Genomic DNA, 16,866 nt, shown 5'->3' with positions numbered 1-16,866 from the left:
TGCCAATAGACTAGTTATGCAAACTGAAAGGCCAAGAGAATTGAGAAATGATCTTAAAACCACCCATTTTTTGAGGTTAAGATTCTTAAAATGTTCCTTAGGTGCTCGCTGAAACTTCCAAAGCAAGTGGGAAAGCTATTCATGATGATGGGAAGATCTGTTGGTATGCAATATATTGGATTCACTCTTCCTCTCCCTTCATCCTCATCACCGCTCCCGCTTCCAGGTGCTTAGAATAATTACTTACTGCATGTTGATTTGGAGAGTGAGAAAAAGTCACAACTGGCATTGAAATTCCAGAGAGCAGAGAACTGTTGGGTTGCCCAGTTCTCAGGGAGCTTCTTATAGAATATATACTTGGAATACTGAAATATGCTTTAAAAAGGATATCGCCTTTAACCTTGACTCATTTTTAAATATAATATCTTGATCCTTTACTTTGGTCTGCACATTCATCTATATATATTTTGGTTGAAAGGTTTAGAGATGTTTGGTTTTGGGGGGTTAAAAATTAATTTTTATTTTTATTTTAATTTGCTAGGGTGTTTTTGTTCTTGGGATAAGGACTTAATGTTCCTGGAGCTGAGACAAGGCTAGAGATGATGCTTTAGGAAAACGAGACAAAGGTGCACCATGAAAAGCTGTAACGAGGGCATATCCGGCGCACCCGTGAGGAGACTATGCTGGAAGGAAGTCAACCCACACTCATGGTACAAGATTCAGAAGCAGTCAGTGCACTGCCTAGGTTGATGAAACTGAGGTATGTTTGCAAATTTTAAGTTCATTGCCTGCCAAGACTCCCTGGCCCCTGTCTAGGAGGCAGGGTTCCATAAAACACACGCCAACTGTTGAATGACAGCTTACTCCAACATCACATATGGCCGGCAACGCCAAGAACAAAACATTTACAGACGCTCTGCAGCAGGCAGAAAGGCCAGGCCAGCAGCATCCTTCCGGGAAAGCGCTTGCGGAAACGCCAAGAAGGCCCCCGGGGCCGTGGAGAAGCGTGGGCGGCAGCACCTCCGCGCCCCGCAGCCCGCCCCCGGCCAGACCTGGGTGGGAGGTGGCGGCAAGCCGGCGGCTGTGGAGGTAGCCTCGTCCCTCCTACCGCCGCCCACGGCCGGTTATCAACGGTTTGCCCATTCCTTGGGGACTCCTGGGGCGCAACGTGAGGAAACGTTTTTATTCTACCGGGGGAAAGTCTAAGCCCCGCCAGTGGATTCTCGGACCGCGGCGTCCGAGAGAAGCCGCAGATGCACGTCCCCGAACCTGGTACTGGGGTCGCTGATGTTCTGGAAAGAACCGAGCCCCTTTAGCGCTTGGGCCAGAGCGCAGACGGCCGCGTGCAGCGGCCCCTCCTCCGGCCTCAGGGCGCTCTCCACAGGAGCGGGACGCACAGGTCCTCAGGGCCCGGCCAACGCGCCCTCGACGCCGGCTGGCCCCTTTCTCTACGCCTCTCTGCGCCACTCGGGCCCGGCCGCTTCCTGCGTTCCACCGCAGGGCAGAAGGCTGGGGTTGCGTGAGGGCCTCGCGGGGCCCCGTGCCCCAAGCCAGCTCCGTACGCCGAGTCCCGCGCTTGGCCCCGCCCACTCACGGCTACGACACCCCGCCGCCCCGCGACCAGGGCATTTCTCTGCAGAAGGGGAGCAACGACACCTCCCGGAAACGCCCGGAAAATGGTATTCCCGGAAGTGACTTCACGGCCTCCGGACGGGCTTCCAAACCTGGCGGAAGTGACGGACGGAGGCCGGTCGTTCCGCAACTGTGGAGGGCGAGGTGACCCCCGCGCGGGAGTAAGGTCCGGTCGCGCGGTCTTGGGGGTCCGTGGGAGGGTGGGGGCGCCGCCTGGGCCGGGAGGGATGAGGAGGTCCGGGGAGGGCGTCTTGGGTCGCGGGCGGCGCGCCCGGGCCTGAGGCAAGCGCCCGTCCACCCTGGCTCTTGCAGGCGCCGCCGCGACCATGGGCCGCGAGTTTGGCAATCTGACCCGGATGCGGCATGTGATCACCTACAGCTTGTCGCCGTTCGAGCAGCGCGCCTTCCCGCACTACTTCAGCAAGGGCATCCCCAACGTGCTGCGCCGCATGCGGGCGTGCGTCCTTCGCGTCGTGCCCCGTGAGTGCCTTGGCCCGGTTGGGGGGCTGGACTCCCGTCAGACACTGAGTCACAGCGGGCCCCCTCAGTGAGCCCCCCCTACTTGCCACGCACACGTTTTCTCATGTTTCAGTGTCCTGAAAGCCCTTGCACTAGTGTGTCCTCCCCATCTTGCAGAGGAGCAAACTGAGTCACCAACGACCAGCCCAAGGTCACTTGTGTGATTCCAGCGTCTCCCTCTGAGGTCATCTTTACCCACTTCGTAGCGATGAACTGTTACGTGTGACATGTGCAGCAGATAGTGATAATAGTAGCACAGCCTTGTAAATTGGCCACCCCCCCCAAAAAAAACCCCACAGAAGTGTGCACTGACGTGTTAAATGGTGAAGTATATGTTACGTGAATTATGTCTCACTTGTCTCATTAACATTTTAAAAAATGTGTAACTGGGGAAAGAGGGAAGGTTTGGTGACAGATTTTCCTGGGATGGACCTTTCTTTTGGTCACCTGCAAAATGGGTGTGTGATGTAACTTTCCTTGATCATCTGGTTTAAAAGTGGCTTCTTGGAAACTAGAGATAGTAGGGCAGAGCCTGCAGTGAGTCAGGAAAGAAGACAGGTGTCTTCCATGGGCTCCCTACTTACTCTCACTTTTGATTTTTAAAGCGTTTGTAGCCTTTTATCTTGTCTACACATGGGGAACCCAGGAATTTGAGAACTCCAAGAGGAAGAATCCAGCTACCTATGAAAATGACAAATGAGCCGTTCATCTGTATAGTGGTTCCCAGTGTCTGAAGGACCCTTCTCTGCGAGAGGAGTCTACACTGTAGTGTCTTGAAGACTTGAAGACGTAATAAACTTCTTATGGACTGCACTGTTGTGATTTTGCATTTCTGAGAGCAAGTCCTTGGTGTGACTGCTGATGCTCAAGTTCATGAACTCCCCTTCCTAGCCTGAGTCCCAAACAGGAACTTGGCTAGTCTGCGAGTTTGGTGAAGGTTCTGAGCTCAGTGCTTGTTCCATAATCTACAAGAAATTAGTGGCAGCTACTCATGCAGCTGATCAGTTGTGGGTGGGGTGAACCGTGGGGTTGGTTCCAGTAGTCTGCTCCCATAATAACAATAAGATCTGGTAACTATATTATAATTATGTGTCAGATATTCAGCCCTTTATACAAATAAGTACTTGTAAACTTTAGAACTACCTTTGAATTAAGTATCATGGCATTCATTTTGCAGATGAGGACCCAAGAGCTCAGTGAGAGTAATCTGGCCAAAATGACACAGCTAATGAATGGTGGAGTCTGGCGCTAAAGTTTTCGCTCTTAAAGCTATCCTAGACTGCCTTTTCTCCTAAGACAGGCCTTCCTTAGCCTGAGGGGAAGGAAGTCAGCTATAAAAGGAGGGGGTGAGGTCACCCCTTGGCCTCTATAGCTAAACTGCCTGTGTTTGTACCAGGTTGCTAATAGTGGCCTTTAATCACATATGGCCCATAATGCTTAAAATACTCTGGTCCTTTATTGAAAAGTTTACCCTTGTTTTAGAGCCTTTGAATTATCTTTTCAGTAGAAAGGTACCCTTTCTCCATCACCAGATGGTAGAGGTAGGTGTTGGTAGTGTTATGCTTCTGGTTCCCTACTCCATTTCCAGAAACTTCCTCACTTCTAAGGACACTTACTTGTTCAGAGCAGCAACTTTCACAGTGTAGTTCGGCTTCTGGCTGTATTTTTTTTCCTTATTATAATGATTATTCTCGTCTGTTAGGAACTGAAGCTAAAATACTTTAAAAAAAAGGTAATAAAAACTGCATTGATTGGGAGGCAGGATAAAGAACCTCTGAGTCTGGTGAACTTAAGCCCATACCCTTTAACCTGTGCTGCTTCACTGTATGATACAAGAAAGAAATGTGGGTTCCTGAGCTTTGACCTTTTTGTTGGTAAGATGATGTGTTAATACAAAACCGTAGGGTTGTGGTAACGGTGGAATGAGTGATCTCTAGGAGTCTGGCAGGCTTAACAAAGGACAGCTGTAGGAGGGAAACTCCTGCCTCACCCAACATGGTCTAGTTTTCCTGGGCTCTGTCTATATTTGTTCCCAGGGTTCCCTGCATGTTTGGGACACAGGCTGTTGAGAATGTGATGAGGCTGTGGACCTAAAGATGGAAATGCACCACCCATCCTTCCCTCTGCATTTTTTTTTTTTTTTTAAGATTTTATTTATTTGTGAGCACAAGGGGGCGGGTAGGGTCAGAGGGAGAAGCAGACACCTCGCTGAGCAGGGAACCTGATGTGGGACTTGATCCTGGTCCCAGGATCATGACCTGAGCCAAAGGCAGATGCTTAACCGACTCTGCATAGTTTAAACAGGTTCAGGTAGCAGGGGAGGGCCACTGCCTAGACAGGCCACTCATCTGTCTTTCTCCCTCTCACTAGCCCCGGGCTTCAGGGAGATGGCTACCCTCTCCCATCTTCTTGGCCTCTTTTTACCTCAAGACTTTATTTCTTTCCAGTTCCTTGACTCCTTTGGAAATAATGGCTCAAAAGCAGATGTTCCCTTCCTCAGCTCCGACCAGGCACCGAGTCTGGGTCTGAGTCCTTTTTATCCCAGGAGTGCTCTGAGAAGATCTGGCTGTAAGCCCTTTTACATGATGAGCTTCTGCCTTTGAAGAAAATTAAGAAAGTCTGCGGTAAGCCTGACTCTCACCAAAGGGCTTCCCTAAGCTGGGGGGCACGGAGCTGTGTGTGTCAGGGTGCTGAGGTCAGTGGGGGCCTGGAATGTGGGGAGTTGTATAGCTCAGCGCTCCTGTACGTGATAGAGGATCTGGGATGATTTTAGGGGCATTCTATCTGCCGAAATCTATGAAGGAAAGAAAAACTTGGGTGAAGTCTCTCAAGAAAGGGACCACTGCTGTGGGCCCCGCTGCCTGTAAGCCATCCACGTGGAACCTCCAGCCCTGGGTGTGGCTCCTTCCTCTGCATCCGGGACCCAGCCACTTACTCATTTCGCCCTTCTTTTTCTCAGCAGGGCCCTGCCCGCCCCAGGGCTTTTATCTCTGCGCCGTGCGATGTGGCAGAGTGAACTCCAGTTTGCCAACCAAGCCCCGGAGATGCAGGCCTATCTCGTGTAGGCTCTGAAGTCTGTGCCAGGTCCAGCCAGCAGAAAAGCAAATACACTTTGACCCTTGAAGCTGTACCTGGAAGTTTTTCCATTTCAGTCTTTCATTTTTTATTAGGCACGTCCTGCTCAGGGGCAGCGAAAGAGTCTCCGATTACTGCCGAGCCTTCACGGTCTCCTCTCCACCTGGAATGTGTTTCACGTGCGCTCGTAGCTGCACCCTCTTTCTCCCATTTCAGCCTACGCACTTAGCTCAGTGGCAGGGAATCCCTGGGAGTTGTAATAGTTACCAAGCTAGAGGCTGTCAAACGTGCTTCTTTTCTTCCTGTAAGTTAATCATTTGGACCCCCAAATGTCAGTGGCTGAGAGGCCTCAGATCTACTCCCATCTCGTTGGGAGAACAAGAGAGTAAAGCTCAGAGGGAGAGGGCTGGCCTGTGGTCAGTTAACGTCGACTCCCCGCTCCTGCCTCCCAGCCAAGCGTTCTCTTTATGGCCTGCTCAGACCTTTCCGCTGGAGGAAGGAATATGTTGTGTTTATTCATTCAGCAAAATACTTGACTGTAGAGAGCCCATGAATTTTTAAAATTTATTCATTTCAGGGATAGGATTTCACAACTATTCAAGGGCTGTGGGATGGCTGTGGACAACTGCTGTCACCTCAGCTAATGCTGTCTGGATGCCACTTCGCTTTTAAAGCTTTGAGTTTTGCTCCATGTTTAATTTAAAACAATGACCGCTAATGTCATTGTTTCTGAGACGCCTGGGTGGCTCGGTCGGTGAAGCGTCTGCCTTCGGCTCAGGTCAGGATCCCAGGGTGCTGGGATTGGGCCCCACATCAGCCTCCTTGCTCAGCGGGGAACCTGCATCTCCCTGTGCCCGCCGCTCCCCCTGCTTGGGTGCGTGCTTGCTCTGTCTCTGCTACCCCCAAAAGAAAAGAAGAAAAAAGAAATGTTTCGTAACAGTGGTTCCTCCCATGGGCAGTAACGAATAGGTTTTTTCTTTTGGGAGGAGGGGTGGCATACAAGATCGAGGCTCGAACCCCAAAGGCTTCTGCACTGTTGTCACACTCATGATGATGAGCCCTGCGTTTTCCCCTGTGCACACAGGAGCCTCGGGCCCTTTCCTTGGCTGGCGTCCTGGCTATATAATAAGTTAACACAAAAGGCTAATTTGATTTTGCTTGGAGCGCAGGAAAGCAGAAATGAAGGATGGGGAGAACGTACCCAGGTTTGGAACTAGCAGTTTCCAAACCCCTTTGGCATGTCCCTCTCTTCAGAGCAGGCTGGCACTGAGGCCAAACCAGACCCAGTGTCTCTAGGACATCACGTTGTTCAGTCTCTTGCTTATCTAATCGGGTTTGTGTTCTTACCCAATGTTCACTAGGTCATCTCATAGCTTCTTCCCCACCCCACAAAGGTTCCCAGTTAAGCCCCTACGTGGGGTGATTCAGCATCCAAGCTCAGGGGTAGAGGGAAGGAGCAGCTGACTAGTCTGCCTCTCCATGTTCCTCAAGTGCAAGCAGTGACGTCTCCCTCCGGGCTCGGCTCCATGGTCCCTCATGGACCAGAACCGGGACAGACGGATCTGCGGAGTCCCACCCGCCTCCTCCCCTGCTCCAGTTCTGAGATCCACCTTACCATGCTCTTCTCGCTTGACAAGAGGATTGGCGACCATCCTGTTCCACCTTCAGCTGTGCCTCATCTCCTCCACTTTGCTTTGCGGAACAGGCGGGCTCAAACCAAACATCCAACCTCTGAAAATGGTAAGGGCCTTGGAAAGAGGTATCAGTCACGTTTTTATGGAGACACCAGTCAGAGAAATAATCGTGTTACAATTGTCTTGTTGGCTCATCCTTCCTGGTCATAGGAAGATCTGAAGTCCTATAAATCTTACTCAAGTTGCACCATTCCTCCAAATTTATTAAAATGCCCACGTAGGGGTGCCTGGGTAGCTCAGTCAGTGAAGCATCTGCCTTCGGCTCAGGTCATGTTCCCAGGGTCCTGGGATCGAGTCCTGCGTTGGACTCCCTGCTCGGTAGGGAGGCTGCTTTTCCCTCTCCTCCCTGCTCATGCTCTTTCTCGCTCTGTCTCTCTCTCTCCCAAATAAAGTCTTTAAAAATAATAAAAACAAAATGCCCATGTTAATAAATACCCACACCACCTCACAACTTAGGTACATGCCCTTTCTTGTTCTAGCAATCTGCAGCAGTTCCTACTTCAGTTGATGATGTTTTGGGCTTTAGCGGTATCTCAGCCCTAGGCCTGCTCCCCTGAGGCTGCTGGAAGGCTATGCTCCGCAGAGGGACCCAGTCAGCTACCGTGAGGAAAGTCCGTAATTCAAGGATTGCCGTGTGACTTGTCACCATCAAGCAATCCCACTGATTTAGGAGCCCCCGCTAACTCCTCATTCATTAAAAAATAAATAAATAAATAAAACCCTATGCTCATTCATTCTATTCACCCAGTTTAGTAAGTCCCACATCAGTCTTGATTGCCCTTCCCCTGGGAGAAGGCAGGTAGGCCGGACTTTGAACTTGCCACGGCTGGGGCCATTCCTCTAGGGAGATGCTCTGGAGCAGCTAAGTAGGAGGACGGGGGGATCTGGGGCACCGTTAGATCACACTCGCTGAAGCAACCTCCCGCAGAAGCGAGATAGGGCCTTAGCCAACCGCCTGTCGCACAACAGATTGGTGCTTCTTTCCCAGACGAGGCTGAAAGGGGTCAACACGAACACCTCATTATGAGACTTCTATTTTGATTACAATGATTTCACTGAGCTATTTTGGAATCAAAATGTGGCTAGGTGCCTGGTTTCCCTCAGTGGCTTCACGTGGCCTTCAAAGGGAAGGAGGCGGTGGTGCTGACTTTTGGTAAAAGGTCCAGGCCAGCACCATAATCACTCAAAGTCCAGAGGACGGATCAGTAAATACGTGCCCGAAAGGCAGGCCTTGAGCACATTGCTCTGGTAGACATTAACTTATTAAATCGACCCTGACTGCAAATATAAACTTTGCCCCCACCTCACCTGGCAACCATAAAAGAGGTGAATTCCAGTCTATAAAAGTGGGAACTGTCGCTGGACTCCAGGCTCCAACAACCTCCCTCCAGCAACATGTGGCACCTCAAACTCTTTGCAGCGCTCATGATCTGCTTGCTGCTGTTGAACCAGGTAAGATGTGCGTGTGCGGGGCTGCGCTGGTGGGGTAACTGTAAGCAGAACTTGAGAACGGGACTCAGCCCTGAGGAAGGGTCCCTCTGCTCTCGAGTCTACGGCGTCCTGGGGGTGATCATTCTCCCCAGGTGTACAGACCGGGTGTCAACGCTTCCATACCTGAGGTTACTTTGTCTTTGCCCTACAGGTAGATGGCTCCCCCGTACCGGAACTGAGTTCAACAAAGAGGAGGCTACGGAGGATGACCCCGTTTTGGAGAGGGGTCTCCCTCAGGCCCATTGGATCCTCTTGCCGGGACGATTCGGAGTGTATCACGAGGCTGTGCAGGTATTCCACAAACTCGAGAGCAGGGCAGAGGACAGATCAGCGTGCGCGCGCACACGCACACACACACACACACACCCCTAAGAATAAAAGTGGAACAGGCAATGGCCTGGGCTGTAGCCCGGAGCTCCCTGGAGAATCCGTCAGGGTTCAAGAACAGCTCCCCACAGGTACCACGAAAGAGTGGTGCCTCTCCTTTCTGCAGTCTCCCGAGGTTGGATACAACAAGCAGAGGAAGGAAATGTGGAAGAGGTGGCTGGCTCTGGGCACTGCTAGACCTTTGTCTTAAAAACCACCTTTTCTTTTCCTTTAGAAAAAGACGCTGTTCCCTAAGTGTGGCCCAGGAATGATGTACAAACCAGGGGAAAAGAGGACAGTGCTCACCTACAATGCTCCGTTCTATGGAATATTGATTAACTGCATTTTGGCTGGAGACACTTGAGTAAAGCAATCTTGTATTTTTAATATTTAAAGACAGATGTATGCTTTAAACCGGTCTCCGTTTCTTCTTAGAATGTGATGTAGATAAGCATGACTAAACTTGTCAAATTAGAGTTTATTTTTCTATGTATACTATTAAATGTCTCAAATTTTTCACAGTCTGGAATCCAAGCTTTTGAGGGTTTGAAAAGGATTCATTTTGTATGCTACAGAAAAACCCAGCATTGCCTAATAGCAGACTTCTCAGTCTGCAAAGTACAGTGAAAGTGAACATTTAAGAAACAAAGAACACGGTGATAGGCTGAAAGACGAAAGTTTCCTAATAGCCACGTGATCAGCCTTGGCACGTTCACAGGCTGTGGCCCTGGATCCTGGCCCTTCACTCCATATCAGGACTCTCCAGTGAGGTGTCAGAGATGAGCAGTGCTGGCATTTACGACCTGATGATGTGCCCGAGTTGTCTAGGACTGAACAGAAGGCAGAATTGGAAGAAGAATCTAGTTTAATAAAATAACAAAAGCCCAAGCCCCCAAGAACAGCAGAAAAGACTTTTTTTTTTAGATTTCTGCTGGAGCATGGTGAACTGTGACCTATGCAAAAGGATGCGTGGCCATCAAGTTCAGAATTTCTGTAATCAGGAAATGAGAGCTGGACTGGGGGCCCAGACTTTTCAGCCAGAGTAGCAGTGGACACTACGGTACAAAACAGAAATTACACTGAAAAGGCAAAGTAAGAGTTGAAGAAGTTTAAAGAGCACAGTGTTTATAAACTTTAATACAGAAAATCTATTTGATATTTATTAAACTTAGTTTCTCCAGCTATGGTTTGGCATTATACAAAGCATCTTAATGACACAGTAGAGTTAAAAAGATCTTTACAAATTGAAATGTGATACCCTTGTCTCCAAATATTTTAATTGCCATAAATTTGTTTAAAAATACACATTAAACGCATGTTTGACACTCTAAACTTTCTATAATCTCAATACCACAAAATACATATAATATACTATACAGATGTGGAAAAATCTAGTTAGTATATAATACTTTGCTCACCATTAACAGCTGTATTATGTGAAATGCACATACTTAGAAATCCTAGCTTTTGAGCCCCAAAGTACCTCTGAAATTTTAATGTATTGCAACAAATAAAAATCACAGTATGTAACTGAAATTTTGGTTGAAAATGTCAGATGCCTAAATATTTTGGATAAAAGAAATATAAAACAAAGATGTGGATCATGTACAAAAACAAAGGCATCCTATCAGACACTAACAGTACCTTTCTGCAAAATCAACAAGGCTTTTAATTTATAGCGGCATTACTTCCCCTCCAAAACCCTCCCCAAATACCAAACCATTATTCACCAAATAATTTTAATTTCAAATAAGATAAAAGGATTCGATAAATATAAAAGCATTTCCATCCTCCATACACAAAATTTCTTAAAACCATTCAAAATGGAGGCCAGACAGAAATTTTCATAACCGTGCTAACCAACCTCACATCTGGTCCTCAAAAGTAGTGCCTTTTCAGGCACTGCCAATTGGGCCAGCTCCGGCGGTGAGCCCCGCCCCACCCCACCCCACCCCCAGTACTGTTGAACGCTCATGTCAATGATTTGCCAGGTGTGTGCATAAATAAAGTTATAAAATGGGGACACTTCTTGAACAGCAACAACAAACTCAACAGTATGGATAACCATGGCAGAGATTTGAAAGGCAGCATTTCCAAACAGATATTTTCCAGAGAGGAACATAGCAGGGAGAATATTCCAGTGGTTAAAAGCTGAAAAGAAACCCCACGTGGAAGCGGTAACAGGTGAAAAACTGCAGATTACTAGAATTTCTGGGTGGGAGCTTTTCTTCCCCATGCTCATTTAGAGAGCTTTTTTGTTTCTTTTTTAAGAATGGCAATTTATGCTTAGCCGAGCAACGGTGGCACGGAGAGGTCAATGCTGACATTCCTAAAGTCGACTTCATTACATAATGATTACTTTAGGCTGCTATTTCAGGATGCTTAACATCTAGAAGACTCGGCTTAGATTTAACCGTAATGCCTTATTCTGGGACCATATTCCATCAAAAGGAAGAGATTAAAGATATTTTTCCATTGCTTTTCTAGAGACAGTGACTTCTTTTTAATTAACCATGCAGTTCAAATGAATTGCATCTGCTTTACCTACTAGTAGTAACTTAATTCCTGTCACTTGCCAGCTTGGTTCTAAGGTCTAGAAGTCTAAACTGAGTTTCTCCATTACTGAGTATGTGAAAGATAAGCACGCAAAAAACATGACCAATGAATGGCCTCTTCCTCTACAGATTCCAAATCATTTGATACTTATCTCTTCTCTTTATTTTACTGAACAGCAACCTTAGATGTGCAGTGTTATTTATTACTGGAAAAAAGTCTGCCTCTCCAACACATTAATACGTGAAACCAAAATGAAATCTGTGCTCCACATAATTAGGGAATATGGGTGATAGGAGTCTATATGGATGTGAAATGCTCTGCTTCCCAATTTACTTAGCTTAAAAAAAAAATCATCACAATCTGCCTAAAACAGTCATTCCCATTAGATGTTCCTGGGACCCAGAGGCAAACTCCTATAATTCAAAATACATAATGAGGCCATTTTATTCAATTAGCAACTGGAAAATTAAAATCCTTCCCACCCTGTAAGAGCCCTATTATACTACAGAAGGGCTCAAATATATTTTAAAAGTTAATTTACTACAAATCATAGTAATTAAGCTTTAACAATCTAAAAGGAATACACATTGCACCCCTGAACATTAATATTCAAGGTGTCAACAAGAAAGTGTCTTAGATCAATTTAATAAATAATGTGGAAATAGTTGCACTAAGCTAAAATACTAAACACACACATTTTTGACAAACTAATTTCATGTTTTCATACATACATACATATATATAAAGTGTGTATGTGTACATAATTTTAAAATCCAAAGCTGCATACCCTCACCCCTAGAAGAGTGCACAGTGTACCTCCCCTCTGCACAGTCAGGCATGGCGGGCTGGAGCGAGCACCGGCTGCGCCGAGCCTCCAGAGTGCTGCCAGCCTCCAGAACCACAGCCTTCCTTGCGAACAGGGGCCTTCCGCAGGCTCCTGCTTCCCAGTGCAAGCTCGCTCAGTGAAGATCATGCCCCAAAGTCTCTCATTAAATACAAAATGATGCTTGTCTGATTTAGCTGATTAAACCTTTCTTTAATAAAAAGAAACAAACAATTAAAAAAAAACAACAACAGTGAATCTAATAAAGCCACAAGTGAATGCAAAGTGCGGCCCGATGCCTCTGGACCCACCGTGGGAGAGCTAGCCGGGGCACAGGCATGTGCGGGCACGTGCACACATTCCTCTACGCTGCTTCTGCACTGGAGAATGACATCAGTGACGGTCAGCCTTCTCCACCGCTCAGCAACAACGGCTGAAGATTTAGCTGCAGTACTCACTGCTTACAGAGTTAGTTCTCGGCTACTTGCCCAGCAAAAGGTGGCACTGAGGCAAGAAACGGGCTGAATGCTCCCCAGCCAGACTGGACCCGGGCTGGACTGTGGCAGCTGAATCACTTGCAGGGGAGTGCTCCCCACAGCCCAGCCCAGGCTGGGCAAAACCACCACTTGACTACCTCATCCACTGTTCACCGGTCGCCTGTGAAGAGTCCGGTGGTGTAGGCTGCTGCCTCCTGGCATACAAGTGTGGTCTTAAAAAGCAGTCAACAGAGTGATTTTTTAAATAGTTGCTACTTCTATAATTAACTATATATTAAGTACAAGTCTCAGACGAAGTAAGTTTTTAGCCACTTGTCAAATTCAGTTTTAAATGGTTAGAGAACACTGAAGACACCTATTGAGGAAGGAGGAATGGTGGCCCATAAAGGGAGTCCAAAGTATGTGCTGGAGCAGATGAAGACACAGACAACTTTTGAGGAGATGGACACAGAGGAAAGGGAGTGGTGTTTCCACAGACTATGACATCGAAAATTCAACGATTTAGGACAGGATTTTGATCCATTGCCCATTACCACCTGGTGGGAAAATCCCTCCACAATGAAAAGCTTGAAAAATTCATTCCCAAAGAATTAACACAGTTTCAGAGAGAGAATTAACTTAGAACAGCACCATAAAACATGCAGGAAACTATGTTTTAACAAAATATCAGTGTGACCCCAGAAACAGTCCTGCTGCCTTTCAGGACACGACGAGATTAGAATACACTGGAACTCAGAGGTGCCCCACTGGCTGCTGTTGCTGCAAGCTTTATCCATTTCTAAGACATCCCTGCAAATTAAGGAATCGGAGGAAGAGCAATCAGAGGACAGGACATACATCTACTTGATTAACGGGCAAGTTTCTTACCGAAGAACTACCCTCATCACTGAGAAGTTGTCCTCTTAAGGAAAACTGTTCCTAAAACATACTAGTGAGAGTAAGTCAGAAAGATTTCAGAGGCAATTTCTCCAAGAGAAAACGGTTAAATTCAGTATAATTTCTAGATTCCAATCCCCAGAGACATGCAAAAACCACCTGAGGCACAGAACAGTTAAAAAGCTCTGTAAATATGAAGCCACAGGACGACGAAGGTTCACTAGCTTCAGAAATAAGCGTAAGAAAGACTCAAATACAAAGGATTCACTGCACCACTGGGCTTGGGAGATTTTCTATCCTTTCTTTCCCACTTTGAACCTTAGCAATCATCTATAAATAGCAGGGCGATCCTTTTTTCTGACTGGATGAATTCATTTTTGGAATGGGGAGAAGGACAAACACTTTTTTTGGAGCAGTCATTACCCAATCAGACTAAGCCACGTACCAAAGTGTTAGCTTTTCTGAAATAATTAATCTTTATGTGACCCTAAAGGAAGATTAAAAAACAAGGAGAATTTAACATTACTACTACCAAAGACCAACCATACTGGGTGATCTGGTCCTAGTGTAAAACTTCATCTGTAAACAATCCATAGAGTTTTCATTCAAAGGTAAGATTTAAGGCACACCAGACATGATAGGGGCACATGATAGGGGCATGACAGAGGGTACATTTCTCACCTTTGACTCCAATATGCACCTTACACGGAAAGGTACTCTGATATCCAACTCTTCTAGAGCTGGCGGAAGCTCTACCCTTGTTCCCCTTCCCTTCCCAAGAGACCTAACATTGAACTAAATTAGGTACTTTTCTAGTGTGAATGTTCTGATCCCATCACAAACATAAATCATTGGTGAGGGCCTTCATAATACAAAGGGAGTCAGTACAAGACAAGTTTAAAAGGAGACCATCATCTCTACCTCAGGCATGTAATTGTAAATCGTACAGCAAAAGCACACACAGCAAAGCTCCAGCTCATTCCTGCATCAGTCACTGCGTGCTCCCAACGGAGCATCACAATCTAGTGTGGCAAAAACATTTCACAAATAAGAATTCTGAAGAGAGCTTTAACCCTTCAAACATCATCACGGAAAGAGATACAGGCAGCAACCCTCAGGAGTTGGATCATCCTTTGTTCCACAGTAACTCACTGTTTCAATTAACCGTCAAATTATGAGCAACCAAAAAGAACACATGGTTTTAATAAAGTCCGTGAAGTTCAAGATTGTCCTTTTATGAAACCCTTCACATGATATCCTTCTCCTAGAAAGTTTGCCTGCCCTCTTTTGTAATGCATTAAATGCAAGCTATAGTCACCTTGTGATTGCTATAGTGTTATTAACGCACATTCACAGTTCTTGAAATAATGCATACCGAATCAGACACATTTCATCTTCTATCTGTAGAATGCCATCTTCTCATATTTAAATGATTTTTCATGTGTAGAAGAATATCCTTAATACTAAGCATAAATTTTGCAATAAAATTGTAGTTAAGATTTAAAATAATACCAGGTAGTAGGTACAGAAAGAACACGTCCATATTTTAGATGAACCAACTCTTACCCTTAGAAGAGCTACCACAAAAAGACATTAGGTAACAAAGCTCCCCAAGCATATAAATAAAAACGCCTACCTTAAATTTACACTAAATGTTCACCAGAGCAAATTTATAGGCAGAAGTTTTAAACTAAGTTTTAAACTAGCCCCAATCTGGGAACTTAAAAAAATTAAAATAAATAGAATTTCAATTGATTAGTTATGAATCGCAATTGGAATTTCAATCTTATTACAGATCACTGAAACCGTCTTATCAATGTGCTGCAGATTTAAAAACATTTAAATAACTTTTCATATTGGGAATATTAAAGGGGTCAACTGACATCATGGCTTTGGGTTATAAATAACAACAACACATGAACCAGGGAGGAGAAAACCATTCCTCATTCTTAGTGTCGACTAGGTGGCATGTTATGGCAGTTTTCCTTCGTGATGTGACACAGTGTTGTGGAGAAAATCAGAGGCAACGAGAATGTGTTCAGTTCAAGATATTAGCTTGGCATCCTGGCGAAGCCAGTGCAGTCCCTGCCGGGTGTATCGAACTAGGTCTGTCATGATGCTCGCGTTAAAGATGAGAGGGCCCATCACTTTATCCAGTTCGGCAAAGAATTCTAGAAAACCAAAAACAGTCATTAAATGGTGTGCACATTCTCCTGCAATGCTGCTTTAACAGTTTTAAATGAGATTAAAAAACAGCAGTTACACAAAGTCAAAAACACACTCCCTCCTGCACTACAATGATGACTGTCCATATTTTAGACAAACCATCCCACAGTCTGTCTTTCAAGTTCTAGTATTTTCCCTAAGTCATGAAACGTTTCAAACAGACTGTATGGTTAAGAATAAAGTGCTATATATAAAAGCAGAATTCCGCTGATGGAAATGATCAATTGCTAGTATGCAGTACACTTTACTAAAATGGAGATAATGTACTACTTTGTACTATTACTCAAAACCATCTCTGTGTACTCTTTTTGTGTAAGAAGCAAGTGGTACAAAAAAAATTCTTTGCACAGTTCCCCAAAAGAGCTCCTGTGAGGTTAGACATTTATGGCAAACTTTCTGCTGTAATCAGATGCCATGCAACACTGATAAATCAAATCCCATGTTTTAGACAGTACAGTTTAAAAACATAAAGGATGTAAACGAAAGGATTCTTCCTATGTAAACAAATAAAGGCTGATCTGCATGTGAGGTGGGTGCATGGAAGAGAAGGAATGACAGTGTCCTAATGTTTGATCCTGATGCATTTTGGGAGAAGAGAGAGGGATGTAGGAGTCAGACAGAAAGACAGAAAGGAGAGTTTTTATACCTGTAGAGAAAAAGGGGTCATTCTCATGATAAACACTTCAGCCTACTCAAATAATTCAAGAAACAATCAAAGAGAAGAGGAGAAAAGGGTCTTCTTTACAGAATTCCAGATGATAAATGCAGATGTAATATCAGACTAGAAAACTCCTGCTTCGTTTTTTTTTTTTTTTTAAGTAGGCTCCAATGTGGGATTTGGACTCACGACCCTAAGATCATGACCTGAGCTGAGATCAAGAGCCGGATGCTTAACCAACTGAGCCACCTAGGCGCCCTGAAAATTCCTATTTCCTAGTGGGGGAATAATGGATGTTAAGTAATGACCATCAGTGGGTGCTAAAACCTAAGTTAAAGTTTAATAGGGAATCTTACATCAAACTCAGTCAGGCTGAAACCACCTGAATTGTTATCAATGGTCAAATCCATATATCACTGAATAAGAGAGAATCATTAATTAAATGCCTCAATA

The 16,866-nt window shown here is 45.6% G+C and overlaps 4 protein-coding genes across 5 annotated transcripts in view; 2 read left to right on the top strand and 2 right to left on the bottom strand.

Moving 5' to 3' along the window:
* GDF9 (growth differentiation factor 9) overlaps positions 1–1,483 on the bottom strand; it is a 7,900-nt gene extending 6,417 nt beyond the window's left edge. The window contains exon 1 of the mRNA XM_008691626.2: positions 1,270–1,483. The gene's annotated coding sequence lies outside the window, so the exon portion shown is untranslated. The remainder of the gene's footprint in view (positions 1–1,269) is intronic.
* The window catches only part of LOC103663827 (cytochrome b-c1 complex subunit 8), a 3,654-nt gene extending 690 nt beyond the window's left edge, over positions 1–2,964 (top strand). Inside the window, exons 1-3 of one of the 2 annotated variants that reach the window (XM_008691622.2) lie at positions 1,723–1,798; positions 1,945–2,112; positions 2,757–2,964. In XM_008691622.2, coding sequence (XP_008689844.1) covers positions 1,959–2,112; positions 2,757–2,851 — 249 coding nt within the window. In that variant the 5' untranslated portion in view covers positions 1,723–1,798; positions 1,945–1,958 and the 3' untranslated portion in view covers positions 2,852–2,964. Of the gene's footprint in view, positions 1–1,722; positions 1,799–1,944; positions 2,113–2,756 lie in introns of those variants that run through there. The other variant, XM_040622460.1, reaches the window with a different exon arrangement.
* A 1,388-nt stretch (positions 2,965–4,352) lies between these two features.
* Positions 4,353–11,111, top strand: LEAP2 (liver enriched antimicrobial peptide 2). The gene is made up of 4 exons (XM_008691620.2): positions 4,353–6,966; positions 7,400–8,372; positions 8,563–8,702; positions 9,013–11,111. The coding sequence occupies exons 2-4, from the start codon at positions 8,316–8,318 to the stop codon at positions 9,047–9,049; spliced, it is 234 nt and encodes a 77-aa protein (XP_008689842.1). The 5' UTR covers positions 4,353–6,966; positions 7,400–8,315; the 3' UTR covers positions 9,050–11,111.
* The window catches only part of AFF4 (AF4/FMR2 family member 4), a 59,573-nt gene continuing 52,631 nt past the window's right edge, over positions 9,925–16,866 (bottom strand). Inside the window, exon 20 of the mRNA XM_008691621.2 lies at positions 9,925–15,700. Coding sequence (XP_008689843.2) covers positions 15,573–15,700 — 128 coding nt within the window. The 3' untranslated portion in view covers positions 9,925–15,572. The remainder of the gene's footprint in view (positions 15,701–16,866) is intronic.

This window comes from Ursus maritimus, unplaced genomic scaffold (assembly GCF_017311325.1).
Source record: "Ursus maritimus isolate PB19 unplaced genomic scaffold, ASM1731132v1 scaffold_5, whole genome shotgun sequence".
Lineage (NCBI taxonomy): Eukaryota > Metazoa > Chordata > Mammalia > Carnivora > Ursidae > Ursus > Ursus maritimus.
Note: the sequence above shows the minus strand (reverse complement) of the source record. Positions and strands in the feature narration are given on the sequence as shown.